Below are 21820 nucleotides of genomic sequence, written 5' to 3' on the forward strand. Positions count from 1 at the left end.
TAAGTTTTTAAAAAAAAATTTCAAACTTACTGAACAGCCACCTATCACCAAGTGTCACAGTGACATGTACAGTGGTACCTCAGGTTACATACGCTTCAGGTTACAGACTCCACTAACCCAGAAATAGTGCTTCAGGTTAAGAACTTTGCTTCAGGATGAGAACAGAAATCGTGCTCCGGCGGCGCGGCGGCAGCAGGAGGCCCCATTAGCTAAAGTGGTGCTTCAGGTTAAGAACAGTTTTAGGTTAAGAACGGACCTCCGGAATGAATTAAGTACTTAACCGGAGGTACCACTGTACTCTTATTACCTCTACAAACACGATGTGGAACCTGTGACCCTCCTGAAGATGATCGACTCCCACCAGCCTGTGCCACAAGGGATGATGGGAATTGTCTCCTAGTAACACTCCTGATTTGAATCTCACTCTTCCTGGGCTTAAGCAAGTCCTTCTGTCTTGACATTCCCATATGGGGAATAATACTTGCCTTACAGGTTTATAGTAAGGATTATAATTCGATAATGCACGTGAAGTTGTTTGAAAACTCAATAGCAGCACTATACAATTGTTGCTGGGCAATTCAGGTCTAGGGATTTTTCCAGAACTACCTGAAAAGAGCTTTATAGTACTTGTTATCTAATTCTATTATGAATTTGTGCCTCAATAGAGTTAATTACTCTGACATTCCTTCCAGTCCAGTGGGACTTTCTCTGCTATGTACGCCCTTAATGGATCAGATCTTTCCAGATCCTATTCCCAGTGTACTTGTAGCAGCTGCCTCAACACTGAACTAATGCCTGCATACATTAGTCATAGGATCATAGAATTGTAGTGGGAAGGGACCACAATGGTCATGTAACTCAATCCCCTGCAATGGAGGAATCTTTTGCCTAACGTGGAACCTGAACCCACGACCTTGAGAGTAAGAGTCTCATGCTTTACCGACTGAGCTATGTGATGTACAAAAAAATGAAATCAAGAGCTGGTAAGTATCTTTCTGATTTTAACTTTTTACATTGGTGGTACAGGGCTAAATGCACATGAGCGTAGAAAAACAACAGTTGGCGTTAAGGCATCTTGCAGCATTCTACAGATCAGATAAAAAATAATCTGTAAAACAAAGTTCTAAATTAAAAAACTTTAAAATGAAAGTTTCCAAACATTTCAGGGACACTATACTACCTAGATTAAATTATCTCTTCATAGAAAAACAGTGATAATTGTTTGATGACATGGGGTGTCAGTGGACTTGCACATGAAAACAGTTCTTCCACTTCACTCCCCTCAAACATGCTGTTGAGGGTTGGAGCACATTGATGGGCTACAGGGGGAGGAGGTGAAGTCTCACTGTATCTGCTGTTGCAATGTTGGATCTTGCTATTGTAATCTAAGTAACAAGCATTCACAAAATAATTGCCTTCTATTTCTAGAAATGAAATTTTATGCAGCACAAAAACAGAACGACACCGTACCCTTTTCCAAATGCAACTTTTCAGTTTGTTGGTTCCCCCACCCAAAAAACCTAGCCAGGATGGGTCATGCTCTACATCTTCAGTTGATTGTTCCCTGTAAAAGTGCAAACTCCTACTGAACTGACTGGACTTGGTACCAGACAAGTTGCTGGAACAAATACTGCAGATGTTGACAAGAATGATCATAAGAGAACTAAGAAAACTATAACCCAGGCTCTGTAACCTGGCAGTTTAAGGTCTGAGGTAAAGAAGCCCTGCTTATCCTTCCATTGGTAAATTATATATTCTGCTCTAGTTTCCTAATACAGAATATGCAGCATTACTTCTATTGCAGTTGTAATGTTTAGTCCTGTACAAAAATATAGTCCAAACTTTGGCTAATTTATTGCCTATAAATATGCTGCAATGTAACATGTGTTTTGAAGCAAAAATGAGTTGCTTTATTGAAAGATAATTACTTAATTTTGAAGTTTGTATTGCTGGAGAATAAATAAGGTTTTTAAAGCCATGCCTCCTTCAAGGTTAGTGTTTGAGAGGTAGAATAGCTTTAGTAAAGTCTGAGTGCTTCATTTAAAGAAGCTGAAAACACAGCATGAGATTTCTAAATGCAGAACATAGTTCAAAATTAATGTGTAACAAACTAAAAATAAGTCATTAAAAATTACCCTTACATTATACCAGTTATTGCACTGGAACTATAATAACTTAAAGTTAATTATTGTACACATGGTGTTTAAGAGTGTCAGTCATTCTTATATTGTCTATTAATACTCTAATACCACATTGACATTTCTGTACTAAAAAGCTGTGTTACCACAATACAATATTTATATTCTTAAACCTATTACTCAGCCCCCTGAATTTTTTTAAAAAAACCAAAACACTTGTTTCTCAAAAAAGCAGAAGTAGTTGTAAAAAGTCCTTTTGTAGTGAGGTAACTTCCCCCCCTGCTTAAGAGTTTTCAATTAGATTCTTCATTTTTCCTGTAGGCTTCAGCATGTGTGGCCCAAACTATAAAAAGAGAATGAGAGTAAGAACAAGGATTTGCACATACTGGGAGTAAGTTCATACACCAAGGCTACAGGCTACCGCTAGCATGTACTCAGAAGTCATTCTTACACATTTCTTCTACTTGTGGTTTTTCCTGATCAATTTTAAAATTGAGAAATTTAAGAAGCAACCCAGAACTGAAATAATGGAGCTTAAAAACCAAATAGGGTTTATAAATATTTACATTTGTTTTAAAACTGCTGATTTTATTTATATGAATGTTTAGCATTTGATTTTTAGTTTATGCTTTACATAAACTGTTTAGAGGTTTTTGTTGATTCAGTGGTATATAAATCTTGTCAAATAAATAAAAGAATGGAATTCAGTTAGTGGTCTTGCACTTCTATAAGGGCATTTGATGCAGCAGACACATTTGCTGACAGAAGAGCATGATGTGGGTAAGTTTTTGACAAATCCCCTTTCTTCCTACACCTTCCCTGCTACTCCACAAGGCCCCTCTACTCTCTGGGGCCAATCTCCTGCAGGTGCTAGGGGAAGAGCGATTTGGCAAAAAGGGCCTCATCTGTTAGCAGAGGCACCTGCAGGATCAAAAGCACTTCTGTTAGGACCAGGGCACCAAATGGAGTCAACACTGTGTTCAGCATTCTTGAAGTACAAGTAAACCTTTGTTTGGCAAGAAGCTCTCTAGTTAGAATTAGGCTTCACCATCATGTCCGTCTTGCCTTCCAAACCTCCTTAAATTCTATGTACCTCTAGTACAGTGACCAGTTATTTCATTACATACTTGTTCTTGCCCACCAACTGAAATAATGAACAATAGTTGCAACATACCCTCTGATGCCATTCTGCCTAAAGACCAACTAGCAATGGGACAAGCTGTAAGTTAGCCCAGTTATTGGTGGTATGTGACTGTTACAATATAACATATTAGGGGGCCTTCGTAGCTGGGAAATCCCCTCTCCCCAGTGCAAGTGTTGTTCTGAGACTAGAAAAAAAGCTTCCTGCGCACCTTGCCCTCGGTAATCTAGCACTATATTGCAGCTGCTCTATAGAAGGCTTGTATTTAACTACTTTTCTGGTTGCCATTGGGGATCAAGAATCTGCACGTGGGTATGTGAATTGTGCTCAAGGATGAGCAGGTTTTAAGAGACAGTGAGACCCCTTCTCTGCAGCTACTGTGGTAGCAAGGCAGACTGGCAAAGGGGGAGAGTGCTTTGTTTCCCCTTTGCCAGCCTGCTGCATTGCTAGCCTGACCCTGTGAACTACCCTGAGAACTATGGGTATAGGGCAATATACAAATTTAATAAATAGTAAAAATTATAGAAATTTGTAGCAAACTGGTAAAAGAGGGGCTCCTTTTAGGAGAGAAAAAAGCAGGATTAGGCTTTTTGGGCAGGCTACTAACTTTTATGGGCTTAAATACTATAGGGCAACCTTATTGTTAACAACTTTCCTAGTCCATATGTAGCAAGGAATTACATGCAAGTGAACAAGTAGGCTAATGGAGGGACAGACAAATGACATCATGCTAACTTCACCAGTCTGTTTGGTACAAGATAAGACAGACTAGCAGCCTGCATCTTCATGCTCCCCACTGCATTTTCTGTAGATAGACCCATTTTATAATTCTACACTCCACATGTGAGAAGGGTTTCACAGCCACACAGGCCAGCCCCTCCATCAGCTGGCTGGAGCATGTCAGAGTCCAAGTCAGCAAATCTCTCCTCAGAAATTATGTGCATAGGGGGCAGAGATACTTCTACACATTCCAGTGGCAAGCCGGGTCAACTTCCAGTGCATGATCCTTAAGATATATGCAGTTGGCTACAACTACAGTTTTAAAGGTCAAGGGAGAACTGGGAGGAAGGATTAAAATCCTAGTCACTAGAGTCCAGTGAATCATAAATTGGATGCAGTGCTTACCAGCCTTGTGTCAGATTCAGGAGCCTGTTTCTCAGTTTCACTTGGGCTGTCACTTCGATATCGATAAGCAAATTTCTTTTTAAGAGCTTCAGCTATTAGTGCGGCAGGATCTGTTGGGTCGGCTGCTTTTCGTTTGGTGCTCTCCTCTGGTCTTCAAAAGAATAGAGCAAAACTGTTGAGTTGTAGACACTTCAAATGCCTGCAAAGAGACTGGCTTCCCCTCTCTCTCTCTCCACCCCCCCCAACCCGGAAGGGTTGGTACTACCAGCTACAAGTGCTACAACACATCTTCCAGCCTCTTATCTGATACAGCACATCTCCTGGCCTTGAACTGCTAACTTTACCTAAAGAGGGATGTGATATGCCTCCTAATCCGAAAGAGTGCATGATGGTGCAAGAGGGGGCTGCAGTGGGGTATGTGTTACCTTGATTAAGCAAATGAATGGCTACTTATGTAACCTAAGGAACCATCCATTGTTAAGTTTCCTCACTGAAAGCCCCATCCCCCCAACCTTCCTGAACAGAGAGCCGTAGTAGATTCACCTTTTCACAGATCGCAGCTTTACGTTGTTCATATCTTTGAGAATATCTAGCATGTTTGGTATTTCAGGCTTCTTTGAATCATCATCTATAAAAGTCCGTCCGGAATTTACTCTTTTTCCTTTGCGCTCCTTAATAAGATCAATGGCAGAAGTGCTCTGCTGGAGCGGTGGTGGAGGTGGAAGGGGTGGGGGCGGTGGGGGCGGTGCTGGCACTCCTGCTAGGACAGGAACTGATGCTGCAGAACTTACTCCAGCTGTAACAAAATAGTCCATTTAATTATGCAACAATATTCTTCAGTAAATAATGATTATCATTTCAAAAACAAAGCCCATCAAAGCAATGTAGTATTTTTCAATTAGGGACAGACATCTATCTAGGAAGGAAATACAAGAAGAGTAGAGGGTGCCAAAAGGGCTTGGAACCCCATTCTCTGGTTAGGCTTACTAGTGTTGAACAAGTTTTAAAATTTCTACCCAATGGGTGTGGATTCTGTTTAAGCCACTAGAGAATCTTTAAGTATGACAAATGTATAAATAATAAGCCATCACCAGCCATCTTATAAAATGATGACCAAATCAAACATATTTGAACAGTGCAGCAGTGCTTTAGAGCTTACAACTGCAGATACTGGGTTGATTTTGGCAGCAGTCTCAGAAAATTTAACGTGCAACACTAAAGACCTTGCCAGCTAGGAAACAAGGTTGTTCTTCTCGTCCTTCCAATACCCTCCGCTGTCATGTTCAGATTGCTATGAAAAAGTAGATTATTAAGAGGGGATAAATGAGACAAAGGAAAGGGAATGCAAGACAATCAAGTAGTTAATGTCTTTATACTTCTTCCAAGAAGTACTGGCAATCTTCCAATTCATGTTTAGCAGTCACTAATCAGAGATGAATAAGTTGGAAATATGGCTTAAAGAATAATTCAACACCCAAAATGTGTTAACTGACGCTTTCATAAAGTTGTTTTTAGACATCAGAATAGTGATCAGACAAGCTTTTTCAACTACTGCCATTCAGCACCTTTAAAATCAACAATGTCAGATAACACAGCAATGGCTCAATATCACCTTGAGCCTACGTTTCTGCAATTGTTTACGAAAGTATGAATAGTCCAGTGGATGGAACAGCAAAGTGTGACCCTCTCCTGTCAAGGTGAGTTAAGAAGTGAGATACCACAACAATGGAAGTCACCACTTCTAATGCAAAGAATAATCAGACCCATTGGAATGAAAGTCAATTTGAAAGAAAAGTTATAAAATTAGCTTTGTTATATATTTTTTTAAAAAATACCTGCTGTCATATTCTGCTGTTCTTGTAAGCTTACGATTTTGGCTATTTGTGCTCTTAAACTGGCAAGTTCATTTTCTAGCACACTGATTTTCTGCAGAGCTTCATCATTTGTGGCCACAGCAATCTTGGAGTCTTCTTTTTCTTGCAATGGCTTTGGCAAAGGTACTTGAATATTTGGATCTCTTCCTGAGCAGCCTTCACCTCTAGGATATGTTTGGGATTTTGACCAAACGTCTGATCTGTAATCAACAAAACAATATACAGTAGTACTTACTTTTTAAAAAACCCCATTATCAAACAAGCTAAAGGGAGCAATGGTGAGGAGAAGAGGGGGAGAGGAAGGGGAAGTTCTGTTGTGTGATTGGAACTCCATGTGCACAGCATCTTATGCAGCCTAAACCTTCTATAGGCACGAGGTTTTTTTTTTTACTACTTCTTTGTACAGGGAATGGCTGCATAGGCTATTAAGACTGCCACAACTAGTTAGTTCTCACTTCAAATTGAATTCCCCAAATCTACCCCTTTCTCATCTTTCTGTAAATTTAATGTATAATGGCAGCCAAAATATTTTCATGTGCCACAAAGGAATACACATCAACCTATAGTCACACTTAATGTGAAACACCTCATAACAGCATATCAATTTCTGCAGGAATGAATGGAAGAGAGCACTGGCAAAACTGTGGCTTTCTCTGCAGTCATCTCTTGCTTTATGGACTGTAGGATCATCATTCAGTAATGCAAAATGGGACCAATGTCCTCCCAACCCCACTTCACCAATATGTCAACTCTCTGCTTCTCATATTGTCAAAATGAAACTGGTGCATCCCAGAGGCAGTTCTTTGGGTTTACATCACATTACAGAGACCTAGCTTACACCCAATATTCTAAACATTGGAAGCACCTGCCTTTACATTGTTCATTCCCTATCTTCCAAGTGCCAGGGGTGCTGAAACTTGTGACTGCTGTTTCTCTACCCATGAAAACAACACTTGACAGCATTCAAATGAGCAGGATATCTAGTTCAATTCAACACACTGCTGCTTCCCTTGACACAGGTTGACTTAAAGAATCAACCACAGAGGGGCAGCTTCAAAAAACATACCTGAGCCGTGTAAAGACTTCACTTTCTTCTTCAGCAACCCACCCCACATCTGCAAGGGAGACCACTCCATCAACTCTCAGTGGGTTAGAATGATTGCCTTCTGCAGACTGAGATGGAAGCTAGATTTGAGTGGACAAGATTACATATTAGAATTCAAATAGCACTAAGTCGACAATGATTTCACACATAGTCTTGCTTACTTGAGGGTAGTGGAAGGATGAAACATCCTCCTATTATGTCAGAGAGAAATAGATGGAAAAGGAGAAAGATTTTACACCAGGGATAAATCCCACAAAGAACACTGCATGTGAACTAAACACAGAAATTTTAGTATTAGCACAATTAATCTATGAAATACAAAACATGAACTAATACAGTACAACAAATTGCAAATAAACCTGTTTTCCAATGTGTACAACGCCAGGCAAGTTTCTCTTTAACCTGCACCATAAGTCACTAGTTGCAATTTGGAAAGTTACCTAAGCTAATAGTTACTGACTCTCACCAAGCATCTAGCAGTGCCATTCTTTCCAAGTGCCCAAAAGGAATGTTTTCGTGCAAAAGAAGGTTCAGATTAAAGATTAAAGTAAACCAGGGAATAATATTCTACATGGCAGAGCTAGCAAGAAACCTGGTCTGCATTCAATGTGCCCTTCCAATTAGTAATACTTTGGTGAGAAATAGGAGTAAAGATAGTAAGTGCAAAATGTACACTGGGAATATGCACTATATGGCTAGAGGATGTGGGTGCAGTTCTAATGTCAAATAGTATCTGTTTCCAGATTTGCCAACAAAGCTAAGAAAGCACCATGATCAATACATAAAGGGTTGATACTGCTGCCTAGCAACTGTGGATTTTTTCCCCTAGGCCAACTCCAAATATAAGAAATATTTTTCCAGCCTTAAAGACTTGGAGCCAAATTTACAGGCCTAAGCAGAGGTTTGCTATTACATATTCTGTGTGGATCTAGTTGTTGAGACAGACAGACAGACAGACAAACAAACAAACAGAAAGACAGAGATTATCAAGTGCACCTATCCCTTAGCTATCACTGGGTTATTCTGACATGACTTCCAAGGTGACTAAAATAGCAAGTTGTAGTATAGCTTTAAACTCTACATTTGAAGCTCAATTAAGACATGCCACTCAACTGTGACTCACACTAACAGTAGTTTAATGTAAACCACATTTGAGCTCCCATAGTGGTTTAGAGCAATGCTACTCAAAGTGGCTGAGGCAACCCAGCCAGCTGGATGGGGTATAAATAATAAATTTATTACTGTACTATTATTATTATTGTAATGTGGTGGTCCATGGACCAGTGCTGTTCTGTGAGTCATCAGTTGCTGGCCCCTGGCAACTCCACACAGCCCAGGTTGGGTGGGGCATTTCAGGGACCAAATATGTTACTAGTTCTTAGCACATTAGGGGAGGGAATAGCTGATCTATCACATCAGATAGCCTGAGAAGTGCTGGTTTAGAGGTTTTCATCTTCTTAGTGCTTCAGTCTCAAGGTTATGGGCAGCTGACATGGAAACCTCCAGATGTTAGATTACAACTCCAATTATCTCTTTCCACTGGCTGTGTTGGCTAGGGCTGATGGGAGTACAAGAGTCCCATATCCCCGTCTGTGGCAAGCATCCAAATCACCCACCACACATTTCTTTGTCCAACTATACCACAACTTTAAAGTCACAACGTCTTATTCAAGCCGCAATCGTATGCCCACTTGAGCAGAATAAGTCCCATTGAATATAGCGGGTCTTGCTTCTGAGTAAGTGTGCACAGGACTGCCTCAATAGTTTCTCTCCCACAGTTGCAGAACAAAAACTTGCAGCAGTTAAAGCCCCCTATGTAAGCTCAAGCAGAAAATTAAGGCTCTAAAAGTTAATTTGATTTATAGTTCTTAATAGCAGTTCATTATGATTACAAGCATGCACTAATAGTTTAATCAAGTTTAATGAGAAAGGACAAAACTGACTTACTGCAGGTTCAGTGCACGATCCTGTGATATAATAGCTAAAGCAAGAAAGAAAGAAAAAAGAGGGAAAGAGAGAACACTATAGAAAAGTTTCAGTGTAGCAACAATCTAGAAAAAAGCAAGAGTTCAACCTTGGCACTGATTCTGCTGCTGAAACACATATCAGATCCTCACAACTAAGTAATATAAGGCTGTTCAATTTAGGGAATGGATATAATACCCCTTTCAGCTTGGAAACCACATTAACTGTACCCAAAGAATATGTTTGCATACTCTCTCCTCTAGCTGCTTCCCACTTTTGTTGGAAATATCTGTAGGGTTCACACATTCTTGGCTCAGTTCCAGAGAAAGCCATCATTTGTGCTCACCATCGATCCTCCCTGGCACACATGCCAAAGGATTTACAGAGGGGTGTTTGTCTCTGTGGTGCTGGGCCTCTGGAGCAGGCTGAAGCCAATCCCTTGTGCTGCTTTAGCATGGTCAGCAGCACAGAAAGAACCAACCTCTCCCCACTTCTGCAAGTGAGAGGAAAGGTATCATGTCCTACTGAGCTTTCAAGCAATAGAAGCAGGCTCAAAAGCTCAGTGTCAACTAATAGACTTCAGTGAGTGAGGATCCTCTCCATTATCAGGAATCCTGGCTTACCAGAGGGCCAAAGCTCTTATTCCTGGTGAATAATTTTATGGATGCAGGCCAGTGAGAAAATTTTGCAGATAGAGATGAAATATTATTCCTTGCTTCCTATTCCTTTCTTTCCCAAATAAACCTTGTTGACGCAGTCCATTTTCATGTTAAGAGGTAACATCTAAACCTCAAAGCCCATTATAACTGGAAACAGGTAAGTGTGTAACAAAGAAGTTTGAATGCAGGTGGACCAACAAAGGAAGGAAACATCTGTTCTTTTTACCTTTTATAAAAAGGCTAGAAACTATGCTCATTTTAATGTATCATACAAGTGTATTTTGAAACAGCTAACTTCAATGTAGTCATAAATTTAAAATCATTACTATACTTGAATATATTTTCTCTTCAAGAACAATTTAGAACCCACAAGATTTCAGTAAAATTAAATGCTACTGTCATACGACTACAATAAAAACACAGAATTCACAACTAATGTAAAATTCCCTGTAAGATTTCTTTCCTCCCACTTTCAAATTTGAAGAATGAATGCTATTGTAAATCACGTTTAATTAAAACAGTAACTTCAGAACTGCATGCATCACAAGGACACAGTTTTATTTAAAATCTGTGGAACTATTGTCAGAAACGTCGCAGAAGAACAAGCATATGCAAAACCAGAATCCTGGGTGGCAGTGGCACCCTCAGCCTACAAACACTTATCACAATATGACTTGTATTATTACAGAACTAAGATTCCAAAAAGGTTACACTTGTTTATATTGAAGTAACACATATTATTCTAAAAGTCAAAATAATGCTCCTTATATTTGAAACATGTATTTCTATTACATTTGTTTGCCCTTCGAAGATTCTATGTATCTATTTCTCTCCACCTTTATATGAAGTGCCAACACTTCTTCCCCAGCCCTGTTTCACCAATTTGTTTCATCTGATTTTCACTTAATTATAAATAAAAGTGTCTACTATTCTATGTATCATTAGGACTCTTCATCCAACTCCATCCCATTTAACTGTGTTTCCACAACTCAAAAATGCACTTATACAACTCCAGGCTAACACTGAGAAGAAATAATTATGAAAGTGTATACCTGTATATATTAATCCTCCAGCTGGCAAGCAATGTTAGTACTGTATCTTACAGCAAAAATGAAGAATTTTGTGGCACCCTAAAAAGTAACACATCATAATATATACTTTTGTAAGCTAATCTGATTTAGTGGAGTGTAGTCCATGAAAGCTTATGCTATAAGAAATTTGTTAGTCTTTTAGGTGCCACAAAGCTGTTATTTATTTATTTATTTATTTATTTTATTTTATTTATTTAATTGTAATTATGCTGTGCCTTTCCCCCAGAACTAGGACTCACAGCTGCTCACAAAAATTAAATAAAACAAATACCAATAAAACACAAATAGCTAAAAACATATAAATGGTTATTGTTAAAAAGTAATTAAATTGTATTCTGAATTAAAACAATGTAAAAAACTACTAAAATGCAGATAGTAAAAAACCGTACAGCACACTATTAAGAGGCCTTTCCTTAAGAACAGCCAGTTTCCAGAAGCCTGGGGAAAAAAGACTTCACTTGCTGGCAAAAGGACAAGGAGGAAGCTAGTGCAGCTTCTTTAGGGAGTTCCGAAGTCTCAGAGCAGCCACCAAGAAGGCCCTCTACTGCATCCCCATCGGGCATGCCTGTGAAGGTGGCAAGACTAAAAGTAAAACATTCCCCAAAGACCTGAGCTTGGACATGTTTGTATAGGAGAATATGGTCCTTCAGATGGCCTGGACCAAAGCTGTATAGGGCTTCAGATAACACAACCACCACTTTGAACTATCCCTGAAAACAGACTGGTAGCCAGTGAAGCTCTTGTAACAAGGGAGTTGTGTCCCTATCAACTCTCTAGTAGTTATAATAATATAATTATTTATTTTTTGTACCCCACTCATCTGACTGGGTTGCCCCAGCCACTTTGAGTGGCTTCCAACAGAATATATGAAAACACAACAGAACACAACACGTTAAAAGCTTCTTGATACTTTTTATCCTTTGTCTGACCTTTCTTAACACAGCTGAATCACAAGCAGCTTTTACATGGCAATGTGTGGGTTGAGTAAATGCAACTGGAGCTCTCCCTTCTAAGCATATAGAAAGTCTTTGTGCAAGAGCTGGCTATATACAGATTTTTTTCAACTCACAGTGACACCTTAACAAGCCATTGCTGAACCCCATTTCCAAAGCTTCATAACAATAACATAGAATGGGAATACGGGTATGCAGTGAAGGAAACATCCGAGAAGATAATTACCATTTACTCTGTCAACATGCCAAGATTTAAAAAGAGTCATAGATGTGACTCCTGGGGCTGTAGACAAAAGGAGCTCTGTTTCAATAAAAAAATTCCCAAGTTCAGAGCCAATTTCTAGCTGCATTAGAGACAATCTCTCACTCAACATTTGCAGTAATAGGCTCTGCTGCTCCACAAAGTTACTCTACAGCAAGTTAATACAACATGCATAACCTCTCTACAATAGGAAGAAGACTGGGACAAATCCCTCATCTAAGATGACAGAGACACAGCAAAGTTTTAAAACTGCTTAACTTTATTTTCATGAAAGCAAACTTTTCAAAGCATAGATCTACACTAGGAAGTGCACCAGAATATTCATTGGAAGAGTTCGCTGAACTTGTAGACAGATGTTTAATGACAGCTATCTCTACTATTCCCCAGAGTCAATACTATTAACCTTCCAACTCACAATATCTTGCTGAATAAATGTTTCCATAAGATGTATTTTAAGACGTTTCCCCATGACATTCAACAATTTTAAAAACAACCAACAGAGGTACAGTTTTAAAGGAAGTTATACAATGTGCAAAACCTGTCTGTTGGGTTAGCAGGCTGCTCAGAAGATAGAGAATGTAAACTATTAAAACATAATAACAAAGGTAAATTTTAATAATTATACAGAACCTTCAACAAAATGCTGTAGTGTGTCTCCACCTCCAAAGAGGCAGATCCTTTGAGGTCTCTTCAGACCTTCTAAGTGGCGTATAGCACAAAGAGGTGAGTATTCTAAGCTCACAAACACATTTGCTGTAAGTTTTAGGTGCTTCAAGAGGTCCATTCTCTCTCTCTGACTCCCAACACCTCACCTGACACATTAGTACATCCTGAAAGCTGGTCCTTTCAAGCTTTTTTCAAGAATATTTTTTCCCTTTATTTGACAATATTTATATTGTTTCCCTACCTGGAGAAGCCTCCCCCCTATGTAAAACATCAAGGCCTGCTTCAGATACACTGTCCCTTCTCCCTGCCCACCCCTGAGTCAATTGACACCATCTGTCCTGTGAGGAAGAGATCAAGGGAGGCATGTATAGACAAACTACATGGCCTGCTCTACTCGCCATGTTATATTGTTTCTTTTCATACTAAAAATTATAAACTGCCTTGGCAGAAAGGCAGTATATATGAATGCAATGAATGAATGAATGAATGATCTCTGCTTAATTTTTGATGGTTACTGTTTTGTTTAAAACTGTTGGACAGTTGTAAAAGGTAAAGGTAAAGGGACCCCTGATCATTAGGTCCAGTCGTGACCGACTCTGGGGTTGCGCGCTCATCTCGCTCTATAGGCCGAGGGAGCCGGTGTTTGCCTGCAGACAGCTTCCGGGTCATGTGGCCAGCATGACTAAGCCGCTTCTGGCGAACCAGAGCAGCACACAGAAACAGTGTTTACCTTCCCGCCAGAGAGGTACCTATTTATCTACTTGCACTTTGACGTGCTTTCGAACTGCTAGGTTGGCAGGAGCAGGGACCGAACAACGGGAGCTCACCCCATTGCAGGGATTCGAACCGCCGACCTTCTGATCGGCAAGTCCTAGGCTCTGTGGTTTAACCCACAGCGCCACCCACGTCCCTTAGACAGTTGTAGTAGTTTCCTATTAGAGAAAATTATGCTGGTTATGAGATATTTGACACAGCTTTCAAATTCACAGATGAAAAAACGTACCAACAGCCTAGACCCAGATCCCATTAGTTTGCTCTGACCACTAAGATTAATTTAATTTCCCTCTGGAAAGTGAAACAAATATTTAAAATCTTACCTGAAACTGAACTCTTGGACATTGTATCAGCGAGAGGTTGGTGCCAATTTTCCTTACAATACTTCTATCACGACCATAAGGCTTACTAGACCAAAGCAACTGGAAGAAAAAAAGAAAAACAATTTTATTACTGCCTAACATGATCTGCCTAGCATGAAAATAATTTGTTTCTTTAAGTTTCACTGCAAATCCAGATCACCTGGGAGTAAGCCCCAGTTAATGTTCTTTTGAATAAATATACAGATGTGCACTGCAATGCCTCTGTATCAAGAAAAGTACATTGTGCAACATCATCCATCAACACACAAATACTTGTGCAATGGAACTTTTTCATTCTCTCCTCCCCCCCCCCCGGCAAAAGGAACAGGGCAGGTTTGGGGATGTGCAGGGGGGAAGGAAATCTGTTCGGCTGTCAGAACAGCTACCATGAGATTTCATGCATTATGTTTTAACAAGGATGATCTACACTGGAATTCTCATGTGGACAGAAGACTAGAGAAGGATAAGGAAATGAATCTGGCCAGTGGGCCAGACCTTGAGTTCCTCCACCACCACCGGGCCATTTTGACAGTTTTGAAATGGATGCAGACAAACAAGCCCACTCACTTGTCAATTCCTTGACGTAAGGTGAGTCATTTCTCTTTTGTAGCATGACAAGCCATGCTAAAAATAGAAATACAAGACCAATTAAGCAGGTCTTGAGATTACTGATGATCAGTAGTGACTTCAAGCTCCACTTTCTTTTAAATCATATTTTAATTGATGTTTTATTGTTTTAATCTATTCTCCCAGTTTTAAGTAATCCTCCTTGGAACCTTAGGGTGAAGGATGGAATCAAAGCCTGAATAAATAAAATTTTTAAGTGTTTATAATACAGTGGTACCTCGAGTTACAAACACTTCAGGTTACAAACTCCGCTAACCTTGAGAACTCTGCCCCAGGATGAGAATGGAAATTGTGTGTCGGCAGTGCAGCGGCAGCAAGAGGCCCCATTAGCGAAAGCACACCTCTAGTTAAGAACAGTTTCAGGTTAAGAACGGACCTCCGGAACGAATTAAGTTCGTAACTAGAGGTACCACTGTACAGAGATTTGTCTACCCCTTCTAATGTAACATTCATCTAACTCCTGGGCAAAAAAGCATACTGTGATGTGTTGACAAAACGTGTACGATGGCAAGGCCAAATGCACTTTGGAGGAGAAGGAGTTCTATAACCTGGGGGCCACAGGCACAAAAAGATGCTCTCAAACACTACTGCCACATGACCCTCAAAAGGGTGGCACTGTCAATAGGGTATTTCACACTGATCCTAACAGCCAGGCAAGTCTGTACTTCACTATAACACTTACTGATTCCATAGTTAATGCTGCTTTCTCAAATATCACTCTAAGTAGGTGCTTAATCCAGTAAATCATCTGGAACAATGCAGGGTTTCCACAATCTTGTTAGCTAACCACCTCAGTTTGCTGGAATGCAAATGTTCCATAGTCACTCTGGGGAGAAAAAACAAAGTGTGAAACCATGAGTATCTGTGTGCAACTCTTTCAAACTATGAGAAATGATCTAGAAGAAAACATATCAAAAAAAGCTAAGTCCACAATTTTCACTGTAAATAAGCAATCAGTATTTATTGATTGTAATTTGTAAACTCACTTTCAGGCGCTGTCAAAACTGTCAAGTAGGATTTCCATAAATTGAAAATAAAGTTCTAGGGTGCAAGCAGGTTTGGTCATCAGTATATTGATGTCACTTGGCTCTACCTTTCCTTTCCATGTTCAGTTCCCAAGGAAGCTGTTGAAATCTTAAACCAGTACAGTGGAACCTCGGGTTGCAGACATAATCCATGACGGAGAAACGTCCGCAATCCGCAGCGTTCGCATCCTAAAGCGCAGGATCTGTGCAGCCGCAATTTGGCGCTGCTGCGCATGTGCAAAGCATGATTTAGCACTTCTGCGCATGCGTGAGTGGCGAAACCCGGAAGTAACCCATTCCAGTACTTCCGGGTTTCCTGCAGTCCGCAATCCGAAAACACATAAACTGAAACATCCATAACATGAGGTACGACCATACCTAGTGGCAGTTCTGGGATGGATGCAGCAAACAAGCTAAAACTGAATCACAGCAAGATGATGCTGTGGGTGGGGAGTTCCCCAGTTCCAGAAGATAGTTTACAACTGGTTTTGGATGGACTAGTACTCTACCTGATAGAAGAAGTATATAGTTTGGGAGTGCTCATGAATTTGGCACTGACTGGGGAAACCCAGTAAGTATCAGTGACCAGGAGTGTTTTTGGTTTTTGTTTTATCAGCACTGGCTCATATGCCAACTGCCCCTGGAATGACTCTGCCACAGTCATCCACATTTTGGTCATATTCCAACCAGACTACTGCAATGTGTTCTATGTGGGGCTGCCTTTGGAAACTTCAGGTGGTTCAGAATGTAGCTGCCAGGATTCCACTTTGAATGTGTGTATCTGTGTATCTATGGAACATAACTGACAAGAAAGTACTAGTGATAATTAAAAGACAAGATTCTTAAGGGCTTATGTTTTCAAGAAGCTTATATTTCATTCAAACACCTCTCACAAGGAACGTTAGTTATATCTTGTGCACATCTAAGCCTTACCCCACAATGTTTCAATTTTTAAAAATCTTACACTGCTTCCAGTCCTGTGACAAATGCCCAAAATTTGTCATTTAATTTTTTTTATAACAGAAACAAATAATAAATGATAAAACTTGATTTAAGATAGCATGAAATAGTTGGTGAGAAAGTTGTTCAGAAAATAGCCTTGAGAGCTGCAGTTCTCACCATGATTCCATTTACACTTTGGTCTTGCATACCCACATATACATGGCAACTTGACTAAGGGTCAATATGCTTTTGGCCTGAAAATGGTGTATTTCAGGATTTTTGAATCAAATGCATACATCATCAAAAAACCTACAAATATCTACTGCTCTCAGTTTAGTTCCTCTAAGAAAGACGAATTTGATAATGTGAACATAATTATGATCATTTTGGAAACTTGTTAAACTTCTCAGTCTGCTACATAATGGAAAAACTGAATGGTGTTTTTTTAAAAAAATGACAAGTCAGCAGACTACAAGACACTTGGGACAGTTCTAGCAAGAACTGTTGTAGTTAATTCATTGCTAGTGCTTTCATTACAAGCTTGTTTTAGTCAACAGTTTACCACTCCTAGGTAATAATATCTTCATGTGGAAACTTGGCACAGGCAACCCCAGTTGCACTGCCTTGAGGTTTACCGTTTATGGGATGTTTGAGATTCTGGTGCAGCTGTTCAGTTGACAGTTTCTCACATGCAGTACATGGTATGCACTTCAGGGCTGCCATTTATTTTGTATCCCTTTGAACCTGGAATCATTTTCTTAGACTTAGATGGATCATTCCAGAAGACTAAAGCATACTTTCTTAAGAAAGCACAAATATCTGCTAGCAGCAAGTTCTTCTCTGACCCATCTGGGAAATAATGTATCACCCCATTCTCAAAACTAAACATGACAATACGTACTGTATTTCCATGTTTCTATTCTGGAAGCCGTAGAAGGGGAAACTATTAGGAGCCCTCTTTGCAAACTCTGACTTCCCCTTGGCTTCTCAACAAAGCAATCTGAAATTATTATGGGTACCTGCATGGCTTTCTACTGCCACTTATTTGTGATTATCCCCCTACCCCTATCCCACCCCACAAAAAAACCCCACCAATGCCACCTACCCACATTTACATTTAAAGAGTAGCAAATTTAATATGACATAAACTTTCAGGGATTAGACTCATCAGATGCAAGTAGACTTATTCATCAGATGCAAGTGGACTAATTCATCAGATGCAAGTGGACTTATATTCATGAACTCTTACGCCATAATACGACATTTTCTGCTTTTTCTGCTACAGATTAACATGGCTAACTTTTTGTACCTATCTGTACAGGAAAAGATGGAACAGTCTTCCAGGTGAGCCTTTCTGACTGGAATTGGCTCTCTAGAGTCTTAGACAGATTTTCTTCCACTACATTGTTCTTCCAAAGATGCCAAAGATCAAAATGGGGACTTCATACATGCAAAGTATGTGCTCTTCTACCACTGAGCAACAAATCCCCTCCTTGGCCTCTACTCATCTGCCATATCCTAACTGTGCTTCCTCAGCTCTTTAAATCTAAGAAAAGCAGCTTACAGAGCCAGGCTGCATTGTCAAGAAAAGCAATATTTTAAAGTACTTTTTTATCCTGACCTTTAAAATGTTCTGTCCAGGAGGAGGAAACATATAGGACGGTAGTCAATGACAGACCTACTTGGAGTAATTAATTTCAATTGGTCTACTCTGAGTAGAAATAGAAATTCATGAAATACAACTCATAGTCACCTTGCGTTGACACAGGAACAAATATTGGTATCAGAGTTGGAAAGGACCACAAGGATAATCTAGTCTAGCCCCCTGCAATGCAGGAATCTTTGACCAATGTGGGGCTCAAACCCATGACCCTGAGATTAAGAGTCTCATGCTCTTCCGACTGAGCTATATGCTTACTACATTTGGTTTATTTGAAACAAATAGAGCATGGTCCAAAATCAAGCTACACAGCAAGTCATGTTATTGCTTATTTGAGCTGTGTGGGTGATGCACAGAGGGAATGACATAGGGACCCACGTGACAGGCATTCACAATTAAAACACTGTTTAAGATGAATTGTGACTTATTGTGACATGCAAACTAGGCCAATGTAATGGAACTCCCAAACTAATGGAAAAATCAATTTATATACCTCAAAATGCAAATGGCTGATTTGGCAACAGGGGACACAGACAGTTAACCTTCACTGCATACAGCAGCCAGCAAGTGCAGTTTGGATTTAAATATCTACACTCCTGTCTTTCTTCATTCCTTCCCCCACTTCTTCTTTTTTAAGTAGGTTGTAAGCCTGCAACACCTAGATCCCTGATGTGCTTTAGTGTTTTCTAATTATACCCAGTAATACATAAGATACCAAGAACATAATATATGTATTATATCTCAGAGTGCATAAGCAATCCCTATTCACTTTCCATTTGACTTTGTGGTCACTAATTGAGGATGAATCAACCTAATGATCTGGCTAGAGGTGAGGGTTTGCTACTCAAAATTACCAGTTTTGCACATGTTGCTCAGTTGCAACCATTCTTATGCAGTACAGAGATATGTTTTCTTGAACTGCCACTTATTTTGGCAAGCCCCATTTTAAGCTAGATAGTCTGAAACAATAATGTTCATATTTTAAAGTCCTACAAATACCTATTATAATGAAACACAAATGCAAGGCTTTTATATTCCTTTTAAAGCATTTGCCTAATTTATAGGAGCAGAGAATTTTCATTTGCGGTACAAACACTGGTTGCCACAATAAGCACAGTATACTGGAAGCTGCTTTGTTCAGAGATCAGAATACTTCCATCTATCCCAGTATTATCTCCCTTGACTCACAGCAGCTCTCTGGGGCCTCAGGCATTCTCATCACCTGCTACCTGATCCTTTTAACTAGAGATGTCAGTTTCTGCATGCAAAACATGTGTTCCACCATTGGTCTATGGCTCCTTTGCCAAAATGCTGTCTGAGCTTTAACAGAACACACATCCTGAAGAACAAGGAGTCCTTATTTTTATGTCACCTTAAAAATACTTGTCTCAATAATAATAATAATAATAATAATAATAATAATAATAATTTTATTATTTATACCCCACCCATGTAACTGGGTTTCCTCATCAGCATTACAAGACGGTAACTTGCAATTTCTAAACGACTTCCACCTAAATGCAACTATGTTTTCTACACACTATTATTCTCAGCACAACTTGTTTTTATATACCTAGTAATGTAAGAAGCACCAGAATGAACTAGGTCTAGCTATGTTAGATACAAGTTTTTTATGTGTGTGTGTGTGTGAGAGAGAGAGAGAGAGAATGTATTCAAATATGGCAAAAACAAATCTTGATCTCAGTACCGACAAAAAAGTCAAAATGCCTTGCTTCCCCGCCTCTGCTTTTTGTTTACAGAAGTCACCACTGAGCTGGCACAGGTAGGCAAGTTTCAAAGTGCTAGCAACGATGGCCCACAGTGTTGTTTACTAGGACGCAGTAGGAGAAAAGAACAGCTTCTCAAGGTTAGCCGCTGTCTAACCAGTGTCCTCACACTGGAGACAAAGAGAGAACTCACACGGCGGAGCATTTTGACCTTTCACTTGACTCCTGAAAAAAAAAGCAAAGCAAAAAAAAAAAAAAAAAAGCAGTGCCTATTTTGTAACCCAAGGAGAGGCCAGATTTAGGCCTAACCCTGGAAGTCAGGCTTTTCTGCCTACTCTGTGCCCCTATTCCTCGACAACGCGATGGCGAGTTGCGATTACTCAAGGGGGGGGGAAGGGCACTGCACATGCTCAGAGGCACCCTCGCCCCCATTTTTTTTTTACTACAGTGCTACATGCTCCCAGGTTGGAGTGTGCCTCGGAACAAGGCCCGCTTTTAGGAAATGCGGAGGGAAAGCAACAGTGCTCTCAACGAACTGTTGGGACTAAGCGGCACGCGGTGCTCTGGGGCAGTGGCCCCCGCCAAGCCACTCGCTCCCACCCCCGGCCGCACCGGGGCGAGATTGGCGGGTCCCCTCAGGCGCCTGTGTGGGCATCCTCAAGTCCGGACGGCCAACTTCTTCCTCAGCCCCCTCCGAAGCCGGTTCAAAAGCTCCTCCCGTACCAAGGGCAGCAGCGGACCCCGGGACCGCAGCACGAACGGAGAGGGCCACCGCCCTCGCCGCTCAAACTCACCGCCTCGCCCTGCCGGTAATACTCCTTTCTCAGTCACCTCAGCAGCCGCCAAGTCCAGGCAGTTCATTCCCACACACGCTCCTCATCTCTCCCCCGCCCGTCTCCTTCAACAACCAATCCTCCAGCTGCACCGGCTACAGCTCTTGGCCAATCATCGTTTGCCGTTGCGGGAGGTGAGGCTTCAGCCCCCGCCTTATCCGGGTCACAAGACGTTAGTCTACCACCGAGACGGGAAAGACGGGTGACTTGGTTTGCGGACACGCTGGGAAATTCTTGCTCTTCGCGTGAACAGTACTGAAGGATCGCGCGAGAGCGCCATCTGCCGATGCGGAGCGCTCGGTACAACAGCCAATGATTACTTAGCAGAGCACAATAAAGCTGTACAACTGTTGTTTCTTTTCTCGTCCTGACTAGGTCCCTGTCCGCTACGACGGTAGCATTTCGCAACTCGCTTTTATCGGTACTGTCGTTATTAATTAAATATTTAAAAATAATTAAAAATTATATGGCTTGATACGCTGTCAAGCGTTTGTTTTAAATACGTAGTTGTTTAGATTATATAATATTATATATTTGTATTGTATTTTATGTCTTGTAAGCTGCCTTGTGAGCAGCCTAAACATGCCCAAAGCCTAAGGTATAAGTAGCTTCCTAAGTTCCTACTACTGTACTTTGATGAGGCTTACTCCCAAGTATGTTTAGGCTTGGATTCTTATACCAGGGGTGGCCAACTTCCAAAAAACTGCACTCTACTTACAGAGTTAAAAACTGGCAGTGATCTACTCCGTATTTTATGGGTACAGGTCAAAGTTGTTGAGCTTAGATCGTAGAATTGTTGAGTTGGAAGAAAGCTAGAGGATCATCAAGTCCAACCCACTGCAATGCAGGAATATGCAGCTGTCCCATATGGGGATCAAACCTGCAACCTTG

The 21820-nt window shown here is 40.5% G+C and overlaps 1 protein-coding gene across 1 annotated transcript; it reads right to left on the reverse strand.

Moving 5' to 3' along the window:
- Window positions 1–988: 988 nt before the first annotated feature.
- MTFR1 (mitochondrial fission regulator 1) lies at window positions 989–21097 on the reverse strand. The gene is made up of 8 exons (XM_053396024.1): window positions 20891–21097; window positions 15425–15568; window positions 14077–14175; window positions 7345–7463; window positions 6240–6478; window positions 4948–5200; window positions 4405–4555; window positions 989–2481 (listed from the first exon to the last, which is right to left on the reverse strand). The coding sequence occupies exons 2-8, from the start codon at window positions 15488–15490 to the stop codon at window positions 2422–2424; spliced, it is 987 nt and encodes a 328-aa protein (XP_053251999.1). The 5' UTR covers window positions 15491–15568; window positions 20891–21097; the 3' UTR covers window positions 989–2421.
- Window positions 21098–21820: the final 723 nt, after the last annotated feature.

This window comes from Podarcis raffonei, chromosome 7 (genome assembly GCF_027172205.1).
Source record: "Podarcis raffonei isolate rPodRaf1 chromosome 7, rPodRaf1.pri, whole genome shotgun sequence".
NCBI classification, from domain to species: domain Eukaryota; kingdom Metazoa; phylum Chordata; class Lepidosauria; order Squamata; family Lacertidae; genus Podarcis; species Podarcis raffonei.

What these genes read in the sequence shown, in the direction of transcription:
- MTFR1 (XM_053396024.1), bottom strand. Translation starts at nt 15,490, where the DNA reads ATGATTTACTGGATTAAGCACCTACTTAGAGTGATATTTGAGAAAGCA. An exon ending in AAGCTGCGATCTGTGAAAAG is followed by an intron (nt 4,556 to 4,947) that starts GTGAATCTACTA and finishes ATTCTTTTGAAG; the next exon opens with ACCAGAGGAGAGCACCAAAC. An exon ending in CTGAATCTGACACAAGGCTG is followed by an intron (nt 2,482 to 4,404) that starts GTAAGCACTGCA and finishes CTCTTTTTATAG; the next exon opens with TTTGGGCCACACATGCTGAA.